General features: G+C 56.4%; 1 protein-coding gene across 1 annotated transcript in view; it reads left to right on the top strand.

Moving 5' to 3' along the window:
• Positions 1-23,419, top strand: part of EPB41L1 (erythrocyte membrane protein band 4.1 like 1) — a gene marked incomplete at both ends in the record, with an annotated part of 27,375 nt that continues 3,956 nt past the window's right edge. Inside the window, 21 exons of the mRNA XM_080628133.1 lie at positions 1-159; positions 903-1,067; positions 3,209-3,313; positions 3,392-3,434; positions 4,059-4,134; positions 4,419-4,637; positions 4,721-4,808; positions 5,121-5,273; positions 6,033-6,130; positions 6,240-6,415; positions 6,777-6,925; positions 9,525-9,716; positions 15,866-15,934; positions 16,496-16,603; positions 17,754-18,152; positions 19,470-19,580; positions 20,004-20,069; positions 20,241-20,303; positions 21,004-21,099; positions 21,775-21,855; positions 22,529-22,645. Of these exons, the coding sequence (XP_080484259.1) occupies positions 1-159; positions 903-1,067; positions 3,209-3,313; positions 3,392-3,434; positions 4,059-4,134; positions 4,419-4,637; positions 4,721-4,808; positions 5,121-5,273; positions 6,033-6,130; positions 6,240-6,415; positions 6,777-6,925; positions 9,525-9,716; positions 15,866-15,934; positions 16,496-16,603; positions 17,754-18,152; positions 19,470-19,580; positions 20,004-20,069; positions 20,241-20,303; positions 21,004-21,099; positions 21,775-21,855; positions 22,529-22,645 (2,733 nt within the window). The remainder of the gene's footprint in view (positions 160-902; positions 1,068-3,208; positions 3,314-3,391; positions 3,435-4,058; positions 4,135-4,418; positions 4,638-4,720; positions 4,809-5,120; positions 5,274-6,032; positions 6,131-6,239; positions 6,416-6,776; positions 6,926-9,524; positions 9,717-15,865; positions 15,935-16,495; positions 16,604-17,753; positions 18,153-19,469; positions 19,581-20,003; positions 20,070-20,240; positions 20,304-21,003; positions 21,100-21,774; positions 21,856-22,528; positions 22,646-23,419) is intronic.

Here is a 23,419-nt window from a genome sequence, read left to right on the forward strand (position 1 = left end):
ATGACGACGGAGACGGGTCCTGGTTCGGATGTGAGGAACGCACAGGAGGAGGCTCCGCAGCAGCAGCTGGAAGCAGCCGCAGCAACCAACCCCACCGGCCGGGACAGCGAGGTCAATGAGAAGCCTGGAGCACAGTCTGATGCCCGAAGTACAGAGCTGGTGAGTGAATGAATGGGTGCTGTTGGATGCAGCAGAGAGGAAGGCACAGCAGAGGAGTGGACTCTTCATCAGGGACTGTAGCGATAGGACAAGGGGTGATGGGTTAAAACTTACACAGGGGAAGTTCAGGTTAGATATAAGGAAGAAGTTCTTTACTGTGAGGGTGGTGAGGTGCTGGAACAGGTTACCCAAAAAAGTTGTGAGTGCTCCATCCCTGGCAGTGCTCATGGCCAGGTTGGACAGAGCCCTGGTGACATGGTTTAGTGTGAGGTGTCCCTGCCCATGGCAGGGGTTGGAACTGGATGATCTTAAGGTCCTTTCCAACCCAGACCATTCTATGCCTATGCCACCACTCTCTGCTACCCATCACCGTGTCCTTGCTGCAGTGCAGGGGCTGCGGGGAGCCCAGTGAGGTGGGCACCTGCCCTGTACTGCTGGTCCCAGGGGGACATTCTGGAGGGGCTCAGGGCAATGGATGGGCTCTGCCTGCACAGGTCCTCGTGAATAGGCAGAAGGAGCAGTGCGGCAGCACAGAGTGCTGACTGTGCTGGAAGTGGCCAGCGCAGGAAGGGAGAAAGTGGGTGTCCCTTGTCCCAGGACTGAGCTGCCCCTGATGGCAGCCTCGGATCCCCCAGGGAGCTGTGCTGTTCCTCTGCTGCCTGCTGTTAGAGGGCTTTCCCCATCTGTCTGTCTGTCCATCCTGGCCGCGGTGCCAAGTAACCCTGTGTATCTCCCCGCTCCAGGGCACAGACATGGAGGAGAAGGACTACAGCGAGACGGATGGTCTCTCTGACAAAACAACCCCCAGCAAGACCCAGAAGTCACCCCAGAAAACCAGCAAGAAAGTGAAGAGTGCCCTCTGCAGAGTGACCCTGCTTGATGCCTCCGAGTATGAGTGTGAGGTGGAGGTGAGTCCCAGCTTCAGGTGCTGCACTGGCACTAAGGGGAGGACACACCTCATCCCAGACAAGCGAGACCCCTGTGTCAGGCCTCTTCCAAGGACAGCTCTGTAGCACGTGTCTCCTAGAGAAAAAGATCCACAGAAATAGCCATTTAAGTTGAAATGTTGAAATAAGTGAAAAATCTGGAAAGGCAGACCCTAGCAGGGAATTTCAGCCCAGTGAATCTGAATTTGGCAGCTACTCACAATAGAAAACAGTGTCTAAAAAGCAGAAGCTTAATAGATAGGGGATAGAGCTCCGCCTGGCAATATGTGCACGACACATCCATGTGCCAGCCTGTCTGCTGACACCCCGAGCGCACGGCGCGTTGGCTGTCCCATGAGCTGAGGCAAAGGATGTGTGTGCACGTGTTCATGCGAAGAGGCTGACAGGCATGGGCCCTCCTGGCTGTGTGCATCAGGTGGGTTTGTGTCCGTGCTCTGTGGTCATCTTCTCATCCCTCCACATAAAGCCAGCAGGACAGGGGTTGTGTATGGAGGTGCTATGTGTGTGTGTTTATGTATGTAAGGGTGATAGACGTGCACATCCTTGTAGCTGCATCCTTGTGTGTGCAGGCAGGGTCCAGCACCCTGCTCCAGCCACCCACTATGTGTGCAGTGTCACAAGTGTGTGGCGTGGGCTTGCACAAGTGCACATGGGTGCACATTTCCCTGGTAGTGGCTGTCACTACAGGAGAAGAAGAGGAGCTGCCTTGGCACTGAAGGATGCTGCAGGGCTGCTTCACCTGCTGCCAGCACAGGGACCTCTCCCTTCCAGGACAGACTGAGGACACTGAGGGTTAAATCAGGAGTTGAGGCTGGGTTTTGTGGAAGGGTCCTATCCTGCAGGGCTAAAGGCAGCTGGGAGGAGCAGTACTTACCAGGAGTGCATCTTTCTGTCCCCAGCACTCGCTGCTGTCTCCTGCCATGGGTTGGGGAAGGTGGCGCTGGTCTGATTTGTGGCATCGTCCTGGTGGGACGGGCATCTTTAGGGACTGGTAACTTTGCTTAAGAATGTAAAAACTGAGTTGTTGAGGAGCAGAGCTGCTGGTGCCTTTGCCAGGAAGAGCTTTGCATTTGCTGCTGGCGAGCGGGCAGACGGGTGTTTGTTGGCAGCAGCTCGGAGCTGACTGCACAGAGTGGACCAGCATCTGTATGTGGGTCCTGCCTCCCCCAGGTCTTGGCTGCACAGGATTGATGAATGCGAGGAGCGTGGCTGCTGGGACAGCCAGTGATGGGGGGGTCTGGCCCCCTGCCTGTGGCACAGGCAGCAGAGCCTTTGATCTCAGCAGCACTGACTGTCCTTTAGCAGTAAAATTTGTCACAAAGCTGTGGAAAGATGGGTTGTCACAGAGATGAAAGCCCTCCTGAAGAAGAAAAGGAGTGGAGAGCACCCCAAGGACTGCAGGAGGCTCATGGGGCACATGAGCAGCTGCTGTGAATCGTCCATCCCCTGGCTCTCATGTAGCACTGGCCAAACCAAACAGGCATGCAAGCACAAACCTGGTTCCAGGCTCACTGGCAGCTTCATGAGCAGAGCAATACCCCACACTAGGCATGGGCAAGGATGAGCTCGCTGCTGCTGTAGTGCAGAGGATGGGGTCAACTTTGAGAGCTGCTGCTTTCTAAAGAAGCCACCTGGGGTATAGAGAGAGGGTTTAGTGTAGAAAGGCTGGTGCTGCTTTTCTTCTTCCTTTCTTGCAGGCCGCATGGGAATAGCTGTGCCTTGCCTGCATGCTTAATGGAGGCTTAATTCAGTTAAAAGTCGAAAAAGGGAGTCCAACTTCAGTGTGGCACCCTCTCTAGTTTGGCATCACTGAATCCTGGTGTGATGGGGGATGAGCTGTGTAGGCACTGGGTCTTCCTGGCCAGTGGGGCCTGCTTCCTCTATACCACCCTGCATGGGCTTGAGCATGCCCTGGGACCACCTGAGTGTCCCCGGAGCGGTGCTGCTGGGTGAGAGGCAGCTCTCAAAGGCAGCCCAGCACCTTCTGGTGGTCACCCGGAGGGGCTGCCCTGTCCCTCCCCAGTGCTCCCTGCCTGCATACACCGAGTCTCCAGGAGCACAAGGGAGCTGGTTCACCATCAGCCTCTCTGTGTCTCCAACAGAAGCATGCCCGAGGCCAGATCCTCTTTGACATGGTGTGTGAGCACCTCAACCTCCTGGAGAAGGACTACTTTGGCCTCACCTTCTGCGACTCGGACAGCCAGAAGGTGAGGATGGGGGAACCCCCTATGGCTGCCCTCTCTGTGGGTGGAGGACACCCCTGACCTGCTGTCTCCTCCTTGCAGAACTGGCTGGACCCTTCCAAGGAGATCAAGAAGCAGATCCGCAGTAAGTGCTCAGTGTCCATCCTCCCCAGCCCTGGAGCATCCCGAGGGGGTCCCAGATGTCCTCTGCCCAGTCCCCTTCCCACCTCTGTCCTGGGTGGGACCTTTGGCAGCTGGCCTGGGGACAGCGATCCTGTTGCTGCCTGTTACCTACCTCTCTTGTTACTCATGACAGGCATGGGGGTCAAAGGACCCTGTCGATGCCACTGGAGAGCTGGCTGAGACCTGGTCCCTCTCTGGGTGCCATTCCCACCTGCCCTGAGCAGTGAGGACAGGGATGGGGGCCTTGTTTGGCACAGGTCATGGGGTGCCTTTGCCCATGATGTTGTTGCCTTGGTGGGGCAGCAGAAGGGCTGTTGCCCAAGGTGTCACCTTCTGGGACATGTGAGGCTTTTGCTGTGACATTGGTAGTCATGCTCAGCTGATGGCTCCTGAAGTTGTGATGCCTTTCTCTCCCCAGCCCTTTGGGGACGATTAACCAAGTCGTGCTGGTGTCCCAAGGGCTGTTCTGGCAGCTTCTGGAGCCCCCTTGTGCCTGCCCAGTGCCAGGCTTGGGGAAAGCAGTGGGACCAAGAGTGGATGCTTGGATGCTCCTGTCCTTACTGCTCTCTCCCCTCCTCTCCCCTAGGCGGGCCCTGGAACTTTGCCTTCACTGTGAAGTTTTACCCTCCAGACCCTGCCCAGCTCACAGAGGACATCACAAGGTGAGGAGCATCCCTCCATGGGCACAGCTGCCAGGGCTGGGACCGGCTGGGAGTGCATGGAAAGGAAGGGCTTAGGCAGGATGTGGACAACCAGAGGATGTCTGGGGGTTTGTTGCCCATGTAGCATGTCTGAATCAGGCAGAACAGGACCAGGAAGGTGGCCATGGGAGGTAGCAGTCCCCGTGGAGAGCAGAGCAGTGCACAGTGGGGTGCATTAGGGAACCCCAGCCTGCTCCGGAGGGCAAGTGCCTCTGCCCTGCTCTCACCCTCTGCCCCTCCTGCAGATACTACCTGTGCCTGCAGCTCCGTGCAGACATCATCACGGGGCGCCTGCCCTGCTCCTTTGTCACACACGCTCTGCTGGGCTCCTACGCCGTGCAGGCTGAGCTGGGCGACTACGATGCTGAGGAGCACGTGGGCAATTATGTCAGTGAGCTCCGCTTTGCCCCCAACCAGACGCGGGAGCTGGAGGAGCGCATCATGGAGCTGCACAAGACCTACCGGTGAGCCCCGGCAGAGGACAGGCTGGTGGCCTCATGCCTGGTGGGGCACCCGAACACGTGTCCCCCTCTCTGTCTCCCTGCAGGGGAATGACCCCCGGGGAAGCGGAGATCCACTTCCTGGAGAACGCCAAGAAGCTCTCCATGTACGGGGTGGATCTACACCACGCCAAGGTACAGGGCTGTGGGGCTGCCAGAGCAATGGCCAGTGCCACCCCATCCTGCCCTGCTGTTTGCACACCCCTCCCTGCCCAAGCTCTCTTCACACAATGAAGGTTCAACAAGGACATGGCTCTGGGTGGCTCTGTGTTGGAGCAGAGGAGCTACAGAGATCCAACCTCAACCATTCTATGTGATGCAGTGACCTCTCTGTCAGCCGGTCCCCCGTAGCAGAGCACCAAGCAGGAGGGAGTGTGGCACTGCTGGCTGGACTGGTTCTTACTGGGCAGCTGAGTAGTCCCCTCCTGTCCCTTTTGCTTCCTGCAGGACTCCGAAGGCATCGATATCATGCTGGGTGTCTGTGCCAACGGCCTCCTCATCTACAGGGACCGACTGAGGATCAACCGCTTCGCCTGGCCCAAGATCCTCAAGATTTCCTACAAGAGGAGCAACTTCTACATCAAGATCCGCCCGGGTGAGGTGGGTGCCATGTGCCGGTGCAGCCCCGGGCACGGCAGGGTGCCTGCTGTGCTGGCCTGTGGCTGCCTGGTGGGGACGCCTCGCCTGGCTTCAGCCTCTGCCCCAAGGGTCCCACGCTGATGTTCAGCTGGCCAGGAGAGCACATCTCCTGGGGTGGATGGAGGCTTTCAGCGAGCGCTTTCTTATTCGTGCTCTTGTTTTCTCACTGGCAAAGTGACTTCAGCAGGCTGAGGGCACCCCAGGCTCCTCCCCCCACCAGGCATGTGCTGTGAGGCCAATGGTGTAGGGAGGTCACCCAGCAAGGGAGGCTGAGGCCTATTTTTGATGAGTCTTCCACGTTTCACATGCTTTTTAGTTTGTTTTCTGACTTTATTTTCACTCTTTTCCCTTTGATGTGCACTGATGGGAGAGTGCATTTCCACCCACCTTCTCCAGCAGGCAGGAGGGCAAGGAGAGTGCATCTAAAATGGAGAGTAATGCCTTCTCACCAAGTTGAGCTGTTAAAAAGGTTTTGTCTCTTGAGGGAATTTGTCTTGTGCTAGAAGCCATTTACAGTTGAGGGAAGTGCTTAGGCCAGAAGTGTTGGGATGTAATCTCACCACCGAGTGGAGCTGGGCATGGACCTTCCCAGCACTGCTTTGAAGAAGACTAATTTTGCATGGTCATGGCTCCTGCCAGGGGAACCTGAGTGCCTTGGCATCCCATCATGTGCTTTAGGGCAGGATCTGCCTATAACAGCATGTCTCTGTCTCCCCCAAGTACGAACAGTTTGAGAGCACCATTGGCTTCAAGCTGCCCAACCACCGCTCTGCCAAGCGTCTCTGGAAGGTCTGCATAGAGCATCACACCTTCTTCAGGTGAGGAAGGCCTTCTCCAGGCCTCCCTTCTTGGAGGCAGACACGCAGTGGGTACATGTGGGGGGCACGGCTGGGGTTGCTGATGCCATTCCCCCTCTGTCACACTTAGGCTGGTGTCCCCGGAGCCGCCTCCCAAGGGATTCCTGGTGATGGGCTCCAAGTTTCGGTACAGCGGGCGCACGCAGGCGCAGACCCGGCAGGCCAGCGCCCTCATCGACCGCCCAGCTCCCTTCTTTGAGCGCTCCTCCAGCAAACGGTACACCATGTCTCGCAGCCTTGACGGAGGTATGCCCCAAATTGGGGAGGGGGAGGGAGATTGGTTGCTAGCGGGAGTGAGGGGGATGCTGTCCGCTTCATCTGGCAGGGTTATAGCATCCAGCGGGCTTCCTTCTGGAGGCTGTCCCCAGCCGCATCCCCATGGCACCCCAACTGATAGCTTAGGTTACCCTCACAGGGGGACGGGGATGGGCAGCTTAGGGATGGGCCCCCCGCAAGCTCCCTGTGCCCTGGGACCCCCTGCTGTGGGGCATTGAAGGCTCCTGAGCCTCCAGGTGTGAGCTGGCAGGGCTGGGGACAGGGGCTGTGGGGCTGGGGAGGGTTTGGGGCTGGCAGGGCTGGGGTGAGCTGGGCTCTCCTCCACGGGCAGAGTTCTCGCGCCCGGCTTCCGTCAGCGAGAACCACGATGCCGGGGCGGAGGGCGAGAAGCGGGACGAGGACGGTGAGTTTGGCAGCAGGAGACGGTCCGAGACAGAGGACGAGGAGGTGACCACCCCGACGAAGATCAAGGAGCTGAAGGTACAGATGGGACGGGCAGAGGGGGGTGGATGGAGGGAGCAGGCTGGCTCACATCTGGAGAGGGCTGGTGGGATTCTTGGGACATGGCACTTGGCCTCAGCAGTGGAAATGGGGCTGTCACACGTGCTCGGCTCAACTCTGATTCCCCACGTGTCCAGGAAGTCTCAAGGTTCATCCCGAGGCAGGGCTGGATCTGGGAGCAGCCCCACTCTGGGACAGGGGTAGGGATGGGGACAGGCCAAGCACACCAGGCACCCACTCCCCGCCCCGTCCCCCAGGCTGGCCCAGGGACACCCCAGCCTGTTTTAGCTCCATGCTGCAATGGGAGGGGGGATCTGGTCCTTCTGCACCCCACCAGCCCATCGACTTAACTGTGATGTTTGTGACAAGTTCCCTCGACTGACCCTGCTGGTTACTTTTAACCCTCTCTTTGCTGCCAGCCGGAGCACGAAACAACCCCCAGGCACAAGCAGGAGGTATTCTCTCTCTGGAGTATCTTAGTCCTCATTGGTGCATCGTATTGTCCATCCTTCCAAAGCAACACTGTGTGTCACCCTATTTACTGGAATACAAGATGCACTGGGGCAGGGGGTTGGATGCCAGAGGAGCCCGATGAGCAGGCAGCTGGGGGTCTGCCCCAGCGCACACACGGCATCTTCTATCCCACTAAGTAAGGTAGTCCTAATCGTACGTGTGAGCAAGAGCCCTCCCAAGGTGCAACGGCGCCGAGTCCTTGGCCTGTTGGGAAGACCTGGCTTCTGCTCCTGTTCCTGACTGCGCCATGTCCTCGCCTCGTGTCTCCTCTCCGCCCAGCCCTACAGCCATAGCTCCTCGTGCAGGCTGGTCCCATCGCTCCCACTGACACCCTGACCCGTGCTCTGCTTTTGCCTGACCCAAACCACCACCGTCACCCACCCTGCACTCCTGCAGCCTGGCTCTGCTCTGCAGGGAGCCAGCTGGAGCTCCTCAGGGCACTGCGGCTGCCAGCCCACCCCTCCGGGGGCAAGCGAACGGCCTCAAGCTGCACCAGGGGAGGTTTAGATGGAGCTGAGGAGCAATTCCTTCCTCAAAGGGTGCTCAGGCATTGGAACAGGCTGCCCAGGGCAGGGCTGGAGTCACCGTCCCTGCAAGTGTTCACACACTGTGTAGGTGAGGCCCTCAGTGCCATGGGTTAGGGCTGGTCTTGGCAGTGCTGGGGATGGTTGGACTTAAAGGTCTTTCCAACCTGATTGATTCTGTGAGCCTCTGAGCTGCCTTCAGCACCAGCAGCAGCGCCCATCCCCATGCGAGAGGGCAGCTGCCTGGCTCTGCCTGGCCGGAGTGCCGGCTGTCGCAGGGAAGAAGGATGCTGTGCCCTCCCCTGCACAAAGTCCTATGTCCGTGATGGGCCCCCGTCAGGAATGATTCATCCCAGCCTAGGATCCACAGCTGCTCCCGGGGGGTTCCCTCTCCACTCACAGTGGAACATGGATTTTCACTGGGCATATCCATAGGGGCAAACACAGCCGGGTGATGGGGTTTGCGCCACACAGCCCTCAGCATCCCGCTCGGCACCGCAGGCAGACCCTGCCGGGGTAGTGGGCACCGGTCCCAGTCCCTCCCCTGGCCACCTCATTGCTTCCCCCGCTGCATGTGCATGTGCTGCTCCCCCAGCGCGCCCCGAGCCCAGAGGTGGGCAAACCATGAAGTGCTTCTCTGCGGCTCCATGGGCAAGTCTTTTCCATGAGTTGTGCTGAGCCTTCAGGGTCTGTGAAATTTGGTAGGGCTTTTCATGGGCTCTCTTGGGTCTCCGGCCTGTTGCCGAGGAGAAATACTGGGGAAGTATTTCAGGTGACTCCATTCGAACCTCAGAAGAGGTTTGAGTTTGAAGCAGAAGCCAGGGTCCTTGCTCTTGCTGGTTCTTGCTCTGAGCCGGTTTGCCCACCTCTGCGGCAGGACCAAGGGAGCCACCCTGGTGCCTGTGCCGTCACCAAACGATGCTCTGATGCCTAAACCCCACCTCGCACTCGAGCGCTCTGAGCTGTCCTCTCTCCACAGCAGCCTTAACCCCGCCTCAGGCTGCTGTTGGGCCCAGGCTGATCCATGGTGATCCAGGCTTGGATCCATGCTGGACATCTCTGACCTCCTGCCCTTCAGGAGAAGCCCAATTCAAATGAGCTCCATTGGAAATGCTGATTTCCTGCCCTGCCGGGACAAAGGCTCGGGCTTCCTTTGTGCCTGGCACAACAGAGCAGCAGAGGAGGCTGCTGGTATTGCCAATAGGGCCCGATCCCTTGCTGATCCCAAGGGAGAGCCAGCTCTTCCTCCAAGTGGCTTAGCTTGCTCTCAGCAGGCCGTGCTGGAGATGCCACAGGGGCATGCTGTGGCTGTCACGGAGGGGAGCCTGCCATGCACATTCGGCCACGTGCTGCCTTTGCTGCTCCCTGCAATGGTCTTAGTGAGAGCTGCAGACCAGGGTGCTCTGACGCGCTGTTCATTTGGCTCTCGAGACCCTAAATTCAAGCCGAACGTGAAGCAAACCCTCCCAGTGCCCTTGTTTATCTCTTTTGCCTTGGCTGGTGCTTTAATCATCGTTTATCTTCCTCTCTGCTCCCCCAAGTTTTTAGACAAGCCAGAAGATGTTTTGCTGAAGCATCAGGCCAGCATCAATGAGCTGAAACGGACCCTGAAGGAGCCCAACAGCAAGCTGGTTCACAGGGACCGGGACAGGAGGCTGCCTTCCTCCCCAGCCTCTTCCTCACCCAAGCACGAGGATGAAACACCAAAGGGAACCCCAGAAAAGGCCAGCGAGGTTTGTTCCACTGCTTCTCTCATGGAGGGGATGAGGCTGTCTGCAGGGAGGTGTTCCTTAGCTGTTGGCCTCCTGTGCTATGCTGGTGGTGGAGATTATATGACGGGGACACGGGGTGGAGGGAGGGGGTCTCTGTCCAGGCTGTTGTCTCCAGGTTTTGTAAGGATTTAATCATTTTCACACTGCTGGTAGCGATCTCCCCCTGTGCCCAGGCACTTCAGGGTGTTGAGCTTCTCATCCTTCCCCTGTTTTGGGGTGCCTGAGAGTTGGGCTGTGGCTTTGTTACCCCATGAGACGGGGCTTTCCTCACCCCTCCTACCAGCAGGGCTACCTCGGGGCTGTTCTCAGCAGAGCAGGACCCGGCGCTGCACAGAGGTGCCCATGGTGCTCCCACCAGCTGGGACCTGGTGGAGGGGTGGGTGGTGTCACACCAACATCCTGCACACACATCCTCCCTGCTGGCTTTGTGGTGGGACCACGAGTGTGAAAGGAAGAGAGCTGGAATTGGGGGTGCTGGGACACACAGCGCCCCCAGTTCTGTGTGAGGCGTGTGGATGGGGCACAGATGGATGCTCTGTGGTGCTGGGTTCCTGGTTGCCTTGGGACAGGCATTGTGTGGCAAGGCCATCCCCCCTGGCAGCCTGGGTGCCCTCTCCCTGCTTGCTCTCCACTCTGTGGTGTTCTCTCCCCCAGGGTGGCTCTGGAGCCAGTCCTGTTCCCGCTCCACTGGGGATGGCTCCAGGCAGGGGGGATCCACACACAGGAACCCCTCTTGAGGGCGTGGGGCTGGGCTGCAAGGAGGGTGTGGGGTGGCTGGGTAGGGGCTGTCTGCAGGGGATTCGTGGTGTGCGCGTGTACCTGCTGGTCCCCAGCACTGACCGGGGACCCAGGCAGAGGTGAGCTCGTGGCCCTTCATCAAAGCACTGAGCTGGGAAGAAGGACTTCGCCCCACATCTCTTTTACAAGCAAATATATAAAGCGCAGGGATGTAAATGGAGCATCTCGAGCTGGTATAGCTCTGACCTCTGTTCATCCATCTATCTATCCATCCATGCATCCATCCCCCCATTTATTCCTTCATTCCTTCTCATACTCTCTCTCTGTCTCTCTCTGTCTCTCTCTTTCTCTCTCTTTTTCTCTGTGGGTGCTGGGGTTTCCATGCTGGCACAGACGATAGAAGAGGACACCCTAGACGATTTTGCATCTGACCACGGAGCTTCCCTAAGCATGGAGTCTTTCACGCAGAAAAGCCTTGTCTCTTCTCCTGAGGTTGTCACCATCCTTTCACTCTCCCCCTGCCCTGCCCTCACAGTTTTACCCCTCCATGGGGCCCTCCAGCCTGCCTAGGTGGCTCCTTGCCCTCTAAGCAGGACTCGAGCCATTTGCTGCCCTCCCTGGGTGGGTCCCCTCCAGCAGTGGGCAGGAGCCCTCACCAGGTGAAATCTCTTCCCCTGACTCTTTATTCTGGGCTGTGAGACAGGGTCCTGAGGAGAGACCTTTCAGGGGATCCCTGGTGTCACCCCCAGGCTGGCTGTGCTCTGGGTGCAGGGGCCATGGTGGAGACCTGGGATTCCCGAGGCAGTGCTGACCCAATGGCACAGGCAGGTGTTTGCTCCATGTGTAAGCAGGCAGCTACAAGCCACCTTTAGCAGCCCCTTGTGCTTTCCTCTCACTTTGGCTTCAGTTACACTTCCCCAGGCCCCCTGAAGTAGCGTATGTCTGAAGGCACCAAAACTGTTGGACTTAAGTCATGCTGCCTTCGCTGCCTTCAGTGTCACCCGGGAGCCCAGGGGTGAGGAATGTGGGCTCTCAGCCCTGCTTGCAGGCAAGGTTTATCTCATGCAACGGTGGTTGCTTCCCAGGATAGACAAGAGAAGAAGAAAACTGGTCTTTGAGACTTGGTTCTAGACCAGCCTGGGCTTCCCAGCAGGCCCAACACAGCAGCCAAGTTAGTGATAACGTTGCTCTCATGGGTAAAACCCATCTGTGAAAGACCTCGGTGCACCCAGTGCTCCTGGCAGTCACTTGGCTGCCCCTGTCGTGATTTCCAGGGATTAGGAAGCACGAAAACCTGCATTGGAGGCAGGTGTGGAGGAAGGGACCTAGAAAGCAGGCAGTGATTTGTATCAAAGAGCCATGTGCAAGCGATGCTGCAGAGAGCAAGGTCCAAACCAGCCTGTGATTCTGTGATTCTTTGACTATTTCCGATTCCTTTCCTTGTGGAAGCCCTTCCACTAGTAATTGGTTTTCCTCCTTTCTCACTCTCCTCTAATCTCATCTTCCTTTCCCTTCCCTCTTGTTCTGCTTCCCTCTGCCCCCCCTCTTTCCCCTTATTCAATATCAGTTATTAGGTTTCCAGTTTGGGTGTGACTGCTCCAAACACTCACCCTGCACCCCTGTGTGGGCCATCACTCCCTTTTTAATGGATTCCTTATCCCAGTTAGAGCAGGCAGCCAGCCCCCCCTCGCTGGGGCTGGAGAGCATCCTGGTGCCACAGCCTGCAGAAGTGATGATTCCATCATGGGCAGAGCCAGCCCCACGGTGAACGCTGCAGAACCATGTCCCAGCATTGCCCTTTGTGGGTGTGCTGCCCAGGGTAGGGTGGCTGGGGAGGCGCTGGGCTTCTGCATGGATGCGAATCTGCCTTCTCATGGATTGTTTTCTGTCTTCTGCCCCAGAAGGGGTTGAATTTTAGCAGTGCTTTGTTCTTGCTCTTGTGAAGTCTTTAGCTGTCCTTCGGGACAAATGCAAACGTACAAAGTGTACAGTACTCTGGTTTCCTCCCCTGCGAAGCAGCACACATGCACTGTGTGGTATAGCACATACCCACTGTGTCCTTGCTGCAGGATGCTCCACAACCTTTGCTTGGTCCTTGCCTGGTCCATGGCTGTCTCAGCTGCCAAGCTTGTGGTCGTCTTTTACATTTCACAAGTAACCTTTTACAGGTTACATTTTCTGAACCATTTGGTTTCAGCATTGCCTGAAACCTCAGCTAAATAGTTGCCTTTGATGAGATTTCCCTGGAGAGCTGGAAAGGAAGGATGGACTTTGGAGTCAATCTGAGCTGCAGCATCTGGTAGGAAAGGGAAAGGGCCTTTCTGATGCTTAAAAGTGGTGTTTTCTCTTGCTGATGCTTTTGGCAGCTGGAATAGTTTTAGGGCACGTGGGTGAAGCTGAGAGTGAAGCTACTCGAAACACAGACCTTTGCTTACAGTGAAATCTCACCCTTTGCTCATGGAGATTGCCAGAGCCAGCTGAAAACAGGAGTCAGATGGGGAGTCCCAGTTGGGAGATGCCCTGGTGGCTGTTAATGTGCCTGCAGGAGCATTGCTCCCACTCCTGTGTTTCCAGCAAAGCTGCAGATATGTCAGTGAGCCACCCCCCAGAGCAAAACATGGTCCCTGGAGAGAATAGAGGGGCTCAGTCCCTGTCACAGCATCAGCCCCTTTATTTTCAGTCCCTTCTCTCCATCAACAAGTTGCCAAGCTCTTTGTATAGACCCTGCCTCAACTCTTGCATGAACAGTAATACTTTAGTCATCCCTGTCTGAGGCAGATCAGCTTCCTGTTACTCATGACAGCAGTCACCAGCAGTTAGGTAAAGTATGTTTGATGCTAACTCTTCTTGCTCCAATTGCAATGCAGGGCTCGGAGCATTGGGTATTTATAGAGAGAGAAACTCCTAGAGTGGAAGCAGTAGCTCTAAGGAAAGCTCTGGGAGTCAAGAAAGAAGCACGTGCAGGTACCTCAGAGGTGAAAATGAGCACAAGCGTATCCAAGGTGGAGATGGCAGTAGGGAAAGCCAAGGAAGTGGCAGGCCAGGAAGAGCCAGCAGATGCAGCCCTGGATACCCGGACGAGAGCAAAGATGATCGCTAGTCCTGAGGATTTTGAGTCTGTCTGGGAGGATGAGGTCTATGGGAAGGAAACCAGGGAGGAGCCCAGCCTGAAGGCAGAGAGCCTGCCAGCTGAGAGCAAAGAGGAGCCCCGAGAGCAGGGCAAGGAAGTAACCACCGGTGAGCCAGGTCTGCCCAAGCCACATCAGCAGCCTGAAGAGAAGCAAAGAGCCAAGACTGGGGGGCCAGAGCTTCCCCAGGGGGAAAGCGAGCTGTTCTCCAAGGAACGTGCCTCTGCAGCCTGCAGGAAGCAGGAGGCCAGAGTGCCGGCCACAGAGCTCATTAAAATCAAAGTGAAGGCTAATGACGAGAGCTCGGAGAGCTCCGCAACCCAGAGGATCATCTACTTGGGAGATCCAGAGGAAGAGGAGAAGGACAGTAAAAACCTGTTCTCGGAGACTGGAGCATGGCTTGGCTTGGAGGAAAGAGCAGAAGCTGCTGCGAATGCACCCAGGGAGGGATCTGGGCACATGGTATCTGCAGAAGATGGGTTCCTACCCCTGTCCTCAGCAAGTCAGCAACACAGGGCAGTGTCTGGAAAACCTGCTGAAGCACTGGAGCAGCCCTGGGCAGGCTGGGATGGGACTGGGCAGGAGGAAGGGCTGCCCTTACAGCAAGGGAAAGCGTCTGCTGTGCTGACAGGCTGCAGAGCACCCGAGAGAGGGGAAGCCCTACTGAGTTCCCAACAGGTGGGACCAGAGGATAAGGATCAAAGTCCGGTGGGAGGCTCGAAGCCGTGTGCCCTGGCAGGGGATGGCCATGGGGTTGAGGAGCACAAAGGGAGCCCAGTACAGAGCCCGGATATCTGCATGGCAGTGGAGGGGCTCTCAGGAACAATTGTTGACAAGGAAGAAAGTGCCAGGGTGATTCTTCAGATGGAAGAGATAGAGACCCAGTCACCTCCGTCAGCTGTGCCTGAGCAGGACCACCCTCACACCACTGCAGGGTCAGAGGGGGATAAACCCAGCTCTCCTGCCCCTATGTCCTGTCCTCATCAGTCCACCCCTGTCCCTGCAGAGCCAGCCCCAGGCACTGAGACTGAGGCCAGAGCTGTGTCCCAGGGCACCAGCCCTGTGAGAGGTGTGGGCATAGCCAAGGATGTGAACCCCGTGGCAGAGGTGGCATGCAAAGAAGCAAGCCCTGTGGTAGGCAGAGGAGCACCCAAGGATGTGAGCCCTGTATCAGAGGTGGCAATACCCTGGGGCACCAATCCTGAATCTGAAGAACAACCCCAAGACGTTGCATGGAAACCATGCCAAGATGCAAGTCCTGTAGCAAGAGGACTACCCCAAAGCACAGATGCTGCAGCAGAGCCCATCCAGGTCAGAGACCCAGCCACAGGGGAAGTGGCCCAGGACATTGATCCTGTCACAGCAAGGGCAACCCAGAGCAAAGTCCCTGCCACAGAAGAGCCTCTCCAGGAGGAGAAGCCCATGATAAAAGAGCTCTCATCAGGGAAGTTGACCAGAGATGAAGGCTGTGGGATGGAAGAATTGTCCCATGACAAAAGCCCTTGCATAGAAGAGCTGCCTCCCAAGGCAGAAAAACCAGAACAACAGACCATAATAAGAGACCTGCCTCAAGAGGGTCCCATGGCTGAAGGGCTGCTCTACACTGCAGATCCCAAAGTGCAGGAGCCACCCTGGGACTTGGAGTTTAATGTAGGACAAGATCTGCAGTGCAAGAGCCCTACAGGAGGAGAAACTGCCAGGGACAGTGACCTTACCTTGGGGCAGCCAACACAGGATAAGTCCTCTCCCAAAGAAGATGCTGATGTCCTGCACTCCAACGCCCCTGTAGCAGGATTGTGTCAAGGAAGCAAGACGTACCGGCTCTCTACCTTGACCTTTGAAGGCGGGGAAGAGCTGCAAGTGAGCACTGGGACACATCCCATAGAGTCTGGGTCGCTGATGTGCGTGGCTGGCAGGACAGGAGCTGTGTCCCAGGAGCATGGAGATGTGGCCTCAGGTAGCTGCCAGGACAGCGAGAGCTACAGGAAAACCTCCGTGGCCTCTAGGATTAAGATGTTTGAGCAAAGCGAAGAGGAGCGAAGGGCAGCCCAGGAGGACCAAGGGTCTATGCCTGAAGCTGAGAGAGCAGCAGAAGCACTGGGGAAGATGGGTCTGGCGATGCCTGTGGCTCCGGTGGGACCTGCATCCAGTGTGGGCTCCTCGGCCCTCGGGCAAGGCGCTGGTTCAGGAGACACCTCCCAGGCTCTGTCTCTGAAGGAAGATGTTTCTGTTGGCGTGGAGCATGAGGGAGAAGACAGTGCTGACCTGGCCTCCCCCGACTCTGGCTGTGAACTCACACTGGCGGAAGCCGTGGTAACTCTTCCAATGAACTGTCCGGACGGAAAGTTCATGCGCATGTTGTGTGGCTCTTTATGATCATGTCCAGTGCCTCCCCACACATCCATTGACTGACAGCAGTTGCTTTGCATCCCCTGTCCTATGTATGTGTGTGTGGTCAGGCTTCTTTGCTGAACGCAGACCCGCTGGCCAGCTGGCTCATCAGCTTTTGTTTTGTGACACCCCCCTCCCAACATCTTGGCTCCCTGGAGAATGCCCCTCGCTAAACCCAAGAGCGGGCACCTGAGCTTCATGTCCAGGAGCAAGAAAGGGAGACGGGGGGTGGCTGGAGGAGCTGTGACTGCCCCAGACATGCGCACACACACACAGAGCAGCAGCGTGCCCATGCTTCCAGCTTCACCCTCGCATTTCTTACGTTGATATCCCTTCTTGCTTAGCTCGCCGGCCTCACCCACCCTCCCCTGTCTTGGGCAAGCTGGTGGCTGGATGATGAAGTAGCTTTCTTCGTCCTTGTAAGCGCTAGATCAGCTCCTGTAGAGTTCGTTTCCTTACCACTAACCCTTTTCTCTAATCCAGAGCAAATCTCAGGAACCAAGTGGGGAAGAAAAGGATTTATCTGACCCGTCAATAAAATCCAGCCTGAAAGAAGACAATTTAAAGACTGCTGTTCCAGTGGTCTTCCAGGTCTCAGTGCTGTTTTACTAACTGCTTCTTACTGTAGTATGAAAGCTCACCTTAACCAGCTGAGGGCTGTGTGCTTCCAGCTCCTCTCCCCTTTGCAGAGCTGTTATGTATATATTTATACATACACACACACACACACACACACATGTATGCAGGTGTGTTCCTCTTGAGTTTGTTTGACACCCTGTTTCTCATACCTCTCAACCTCCAGCAGTACCAAGGAAAGGTTGTGCCAGCACAGCCTGGCTCATTGGGGGGCGGCTCTGGTTGCAAACACTTGGCCCAGAGTCCAGGCCATGGGTTTCCTGTGGCATCAGTGTCCTCAGAGCTGTTCCTAAGGGAGAACTGCCTAGAACAAGATGCAAAGTCCAGCAATGGATTTCTCATGGCAAAGTGTGGCGAGGGCAGATGGACCCTCTGATGGCGGAGTTGAGAGGTATGTCCATGTCTGGAGAAGAGCTGATGGAGGGAGGTCATCCCTTGGCTCTGAGCGTGCTGTCAATTACACTGACCAAACCCTCACCCAGGTCATCCCTAAGGCTCACCCCAGCTGTGTGATGCCTCTGGAGCCGTTGTGTTGGTGGGGTTGGTCCTTCTCCTTGGGGTGATGCTCCATGGGTCCACGCACCTGCTCAGTGGAATTGGCACACTCCTTTGCTTCTCCTCCACCGTGCGTGGCTGACGGGGCCCTTTCCTTCCAAACTCTTCTCTCTTTCTTTCCCTTTGTTTGTTTCTGAGTGCCCAACCTGACTGATGTACAATAGCACTGGCGTCTGAGCTGTTTCTGAATGTCTCTTAAGCAGACCTGTTGTTTTGCATACATCTGCTTCCACCGGGTGCACTGACATGCCTCCGAGCTGGCCAAGCTTTTCTGTGTGACTGACCCTTTCTTGAGATGATTAATTACCAATGACTATTGGCAAAGTCAGATTGAATAACCCTTCTGTCCCCACCCCGCCCCTGCCAAGTCGCTGCTGTCAGAAAGGTTTCAGTCTCCATGCTTGAGTTGTGTTTGACTCTACTCTGTGATGTTTGCTGCAGCCTTCTTTCTCCTCCTCCTCCTCCCCTCTTCGCTGTCGGCACTGCCAGCGCTGCCACGCCGCGCGGTGCTCACTGTCTCCGTCTGTCTCCACCATTGTGTCTCATTCAGAGAGCGGGCTTGAGGGAGGGCACAGAGGAGAGAGCTAAGCCACCGCGGCACAGGGCTCCCGAGAGCGACACCGGCGATGAGGAGCAGGACCAGGAGAAGGACTCGGTCTTTCTGAAGGACAACCACTTGGCCATCGAGCGCAAGTGCTCCAGCATCACGGTCAGTTCAACCTCCAGCCTGGAAGCAGAGGTGGACTTCACAGTGATCGGTGACTTCCACGGCACAGCCTTTGAGGACATCTCCCGGAGCCTGCCCGAGCTGGACAAAGACAAGAGTGAAACGGAAGATGAAGGCCTGGCTTCCTTCCGGGACATTGACAAAGTAGTTCCAGGACTAGAAGAGGATGTCAAAGGCGGGGAGAAGGTCTCCCAGCCCAGGCCAGATGCCTCGCAGCTAGAGGTACACAGGGATGCCGTTGAACCAAGACTGTCTCAGTGCCATCGTGCCTCCATGTTCCTTGTCCTCGTGCCTGGTATTGCCTTGCTGGCATGCACTCCATGCTGGTTTGGAAGAGCATGCTAGCTTTCAGACATCCTCAGGTTCCTGTTTTCCACTGGTGCACGCCTTCATCTGTGTTGCATGGCTCTGTCGTTGTGTTTTGTGCATCTGCTAAGCAAGAGAAGTCATCATCGTCTCCTAATCCCCTGTGTTTGGCTGCCTACCCTGACCCTCACACCACTACAGCATGTCAGCAGCTGCGATGGGCACGTGTCACTAACCAACGGCTCTGTCCTTGTGTTTTGCATGAAGTTAGTGACCAGTCTGTGTAGTGAAGAGCACTGTGCTGCCAACTAACCCCTCTGGTCGTGCCGGGGCTGGGAGGGATTTATGGAGTAGCTTGTAGGAGCTGCTCCATAGCTCCTGGAGGGTCGCTCCAATGCCAGGAGTGATTATGAGAGGGCTCAGATGCATGCAGTGTGCATATGGAACTTGAGTGTGTGCCACAGGGAGAGGACAGTATCACACTGAAAACCTGTCCTTGTCAGGACAGCGCCTGGGCAGTGCTCCAGTCCTGGCAGGTAAGTCCCGAAAGCTGCCTGGAGCTGCCAGGGTGAGTCCAGACCTGGAGCCAGGAAGAAGCTGCAGAATTAGAGGGAGTTTGAATTAGACCCAGCCTGGAAACTCTTATGCGGAGCATCTGACACCGTGGGCTCCAGGGTCACAGTGGGTGCATGGGTATGGGTGATCAGCTCCATGGTGCTGGACCATGCACCAGGCAGGGAAAGCTGCTGGTTCGGGAATGCTGAGCATTCCCTGCACAGGAGCCCTTGGCAGGTCCAGCTTCCTGTAGCAGGGGAGTGCTGGAAACCTGTCTGCATTCCCCTAGAGTTCTGACACCCCAGGAGCTGCTAGGACCTGATCCAGAACATAACCTGCTACAGGGCATGAGTGAAATGGATTTGGTGGGTCTCCCCCACCTTTTGAAGACCAGTTTGACCTAACCCATGGTGTCTATCCAAAAACTCCCTGAAAACCCCAGAGACAGAGCATCAGGTCTGATTTGGGCTACATCAGTCATGCTGGGCACTGTTTGGTGTTTGCCCAGGGCTGTCTGCTCTTTGCCCAGGTAGGGCTCGGTGTGGTGCTTGCAGGACATCATACATGTGTGGCACTTAGCGGAGTGGAGCAGGGATGCTCTGCTCATGGGGGCACAAGGAGTGCTCAGGGCTGTTGGCATCATGCCCCAGTGTCTGACTTGTTTTGTTTCTTCTGCAGTCATCAGCCCCGAAAACTGATGCTGTGACCATCGGCCAGGGGCTGGGCGTGAAGAAGCCTGAAGCAGACGGCTCTGCTCCCCACCAGGTTGGCACCACAGAGGCAGCCCAGGTGATGTGGCTGTGTTCTCCTGTAGCCCTGCTCTCAAAGGCTCTGCCAAGCCTCAGTCCAGCAAAACCTGTCCTCAGGCAGCAGCACTGGGAGGGCAGGGGCTGAATGGGGCAGTCAGGGGCCTCCGTTCACCCTTGTCTTGCTGGAGTCATAGAATCATAGAATGGTGAGGGTTGGAAAGGACATTAAGATCATCTAGTTCCTCACAACATCAAATCAAAGTCCACCCAGGGAGATTCTGTGTGTATCCCTGGTCCCATCTGCCTTGCTGCCAGGCAGCGCTGGCACATGGGGACATCTCCAGAGGGTGACAGCCACCACACATGTCCGTGGCCTCACATCCCTCTGACAGCAAGGACAGCCACGGTGTCCCTGTGTCACCTTGTCCCTGGCACCTTCAGGCTCACCAGGTTTCCTCTGCAGGTGGAAGGAGGCACCGCAGGCAGCAGGGACGCCACAGCCACTGCTCACGCTGGCACCGCAGAGGCAGTAAGTGGGGCTGGCCCCTTGATACATGGGGAGACCCTGCAGTCCCTCTGCTCCAGTGAGGGCAACTGGGACCAGTTGTGCTGGGAGGGACCCTGCCCCACTGGGGATGTGATCTGCTGTGTTTGCCCCATGTTGCATCTCAGCCAATGTGCCCATCTGCTCTTCTTTCAGGATCACAGCACCAAGGCTGGGAAAGGGGCTGTTCCCATGACAGACCTTCGCTCCCTCTCACCGGTGAGGGGGGGACATGGCCAGCCAGGCCAAGTGGTGGGGAGGGAGGGAAGCAGCCCTGCGGGGCTGGGGTTGGTCCCACAGGGCCCCCTCTGTTGCTGGCACTGGCACCCTCTGTTGTTCCTGGGAAGAGCAAAATGATGCTCAGAAGGTTGGGGTGCAAGATGGAGGGGACTTGCTGCCCGTGGCCATTCTCCTGTGCTAGATACACACCTTGAGCATCTGCAGGAGGAGGATAATTTCTAACAAATAGCCCAGTCCCTGGAGAAGTCTACAGTGGCTGAGTTTTCCTACTTTATTGCCTCATTTTGATGGCATCAAGCCCTGCCAAACGCCCCAGGCCTGTGCAGGGAGAACATACCGAGAGGACAAAGCTAAAGGTAGCCTTAGAGCTCTGTAGTTAAGGTGGCCCTGAGGATGGATGGGGAAGAGCAAAACTTAGCCATGAAATCATCTCCCTACTGCAGAAGCCCTTTCCTGCAGCTCTGGGCTTGGGGTAGCTGCAGGAACCTCTCCCTCGTCCCCCCAAAACCCAGGTCCGGTTGGAAGCAGGGTGCAGTGGTTTTTCCCTTTACCACTCTTCTCCCCTCCTGTGCTCGGCTCAGTAGTTGCATCCCTTTAGGAAGGTCGCAGCTCTCTGGGAGCAAGCACTGGGGCCTCCCCCATGGCAGCCCCACTGATGCTGCTGCTCTCTGTCCTGCAGATCACCAGCGGCTCTGCTGGGAAGGACGTGCTCACCAGCATATTCAGTGCCACTGCGGAAACCCTCTCGACTTCCACCACTACCCATGTTACCAAGGTAAGAGCAGCTCCAAAGGGCTGATGCAAGTCGCTGGGATTTGAGGGTGGGGGGATTTATATTGTGGTTGGTACAGCAGAAAACACCCCTCTCCTTACAAGCTGAAAAAGGATATGCTGTCCCATGGGGGATGGCGAGCCAGCACAGCACCCCAATACCTGCTCCGAGTGCCCCGTACCCCAGCCAGGCATGAGCATGCGGGACTGCAGGCAAGGGCAGCCGAGTATTGGGTGTTCATCACCTGTGTACCAGCCTGTGAACACAGGCTGTGCCCGCCTCTACCTGCTGGTGGGTTGGGAGGGCAGGGAGTGGAAGGGACTCTGAGCTGGTTGCCAGCAGCATGCGTGCAGATCCCTGCCTGGGCAACTGGGGTGGATGTTTCCAGATGCGCCTAGAGCCAGACCCCAGGACACCTGGCCCAAGAAACCCACAGCACCAGTGCTGGAGTATCTCACCTTGTGTCAGCTATGGGAGCTGTGTTAGTGTGGGGTGTATTGGGTTTATTAGAGCTGAAGTGGTTCAGGCAAGGGGGAGTATGGTAGGAAAGGAAGGAGATGAGGCCGCATCAGAGGACCTCAGCCATGGCCATTTCTGTCCTCAATGAATTGCACATGAATGAAAGCAGGAGCTCTGTGGGGACAGCTGTGGGTGAGTGCTTTCCTCCTTCTTGTGCAGACTGTGAAAGGAGGGTTTTCTGAGACCCGAATAGAGAAGCGCATCATTATCACAGGAGATGAAGACGTGGACCAGGACCAGGTAGGAGCAGGACACCCTGGCTTTGCCCGGCTCTGGCTGCCCCCAGCTGCAGCACCACATGCTTCTGGTTCTGCCTTGTACCCCTTTATACTCCTTCTCTCCACAGACTGACCCCTGAGGCCCCAAACCTACCAGCTCTGTTTGGCAGTGCAGGTCCTCATGGGGTGCAGTGGCACCATGTGAAGTTCCCGCCCAGCTCCCATTAGTGCCTGCTGCAGCAGTGAAGCAGCCATAAAGGTCTCAGCACAAAGCCCAGTGATGGGACACCTTTATATTTCCTTAAAACACATTTCCAGTTGCTCTTTCTCTGCTGAAATACTCCCAAGTGACCCAGGTGCTTCCTCTCTTTCCAGCAGTCTCACTACAGGTAGACTCACTCCAAGTGATAGTATTCTGCATCTGCACCCATGATAGAGGAACAGAAAGTGGCAAACTTTCATGATAAAATAACAAAGATCAACACACATCTCTAGGGCCACAGGGTCATTTTCCTGGTGGACTCTGGCTTCTTCTGTCAGCTACAATGGGTTCAGCTTTGAACCTCTGCATCAGTGTCCTCCTGGAATCCCACTCCGCTCCAGCTGCTTTCTCTCTGCTGGTTCTGCCTGGCTGAGAGCAGTGGACCAGAGTTCAGGGAAGGGAAGATAAATGATTTCATCCTTCTGGTTTCTAGGCACTGGCTTTAGCAATCAAAGAGGCAAAACTACAGCATCCTGACATGCTGGTAACCAAAGCTGTGGTATACAGAGAAACAGAACCTTCTCCAGAGGAACGGGACAAGAAACCTCAGGTAGGTGGAAAAGTTACCAGGTAGGACTTAGATCTGCTGTAGGGGGTGGATGTAACTGGGCAGATGCCTCTGGTCCCCACCAGCTGCAGGGGCTGGCAGGAGTTGCTGCTCCTTGGCTCTAAGGGTGGCAGTTCTCAGCCAGCAGTTCCAGTGTGACAGTGGCTCTGGGCATGATCACCTGGTTGTGGTTAGAAAGCTGGTGCCCTGCCACCAAAAGCAATTCTGTAGGTGTCACTTTGCTGACATGCTCAGCACAGGGGCCACAGTCATTTGTATGTAATGAAGAAAGGAGCTGCTTGTCCCCTGGGGCAGGGAGGGAAAGAGGTGATACCAGTTTTGTGGATGGGCTGAGAAACTTGGCTACAGGTTCTTGAAAAGCCAGTCCAAAGTATCCAACCAGTGTTTGCAAAAAGGAAGGTTTCCTCAGTCCCATTCAAATCCCCAGGCTGTCTGTTTATACACACGCAGGTACAGGCAGCAGCACACAAGGTTTGCACTTCCCCAAAGCAATCAGCCCCAGACGTTTTTCCCCAGGGCAAAGCTTGAGGAGTCCTGCCCACTCCTAAACCCCTTCTCTGACCATGTTGCTCCTCCATCAGCTGGGTTGCCACAGCTCTTTGGTGGTGGCACAACCCAACAGTGCTCTGTGTCGGAGCAGCTGGGGAGCAGAGGAGCATGGTGGAGAGATGGGGAGCTTCTGAAGGAAGCTTCACTGCTCTGTCACCAGCGACGCTGCAGGTGCATTTCGAGAGGCCTCTTTGGAATTGTGGGTTT

The sequence above is a fragment of the Psittacula echo genome (assembly GCF_963264785.1).
Source record: "Psittacula echo genome assembly, chromosome: 12".
Classification (NCBI taxonomy): domain Eukaryota; kingdom Metazoa; phylum Chordata; class Aves; order Psittaciformes; family Psittacidae; genus Psittacula; species Psittacula echo.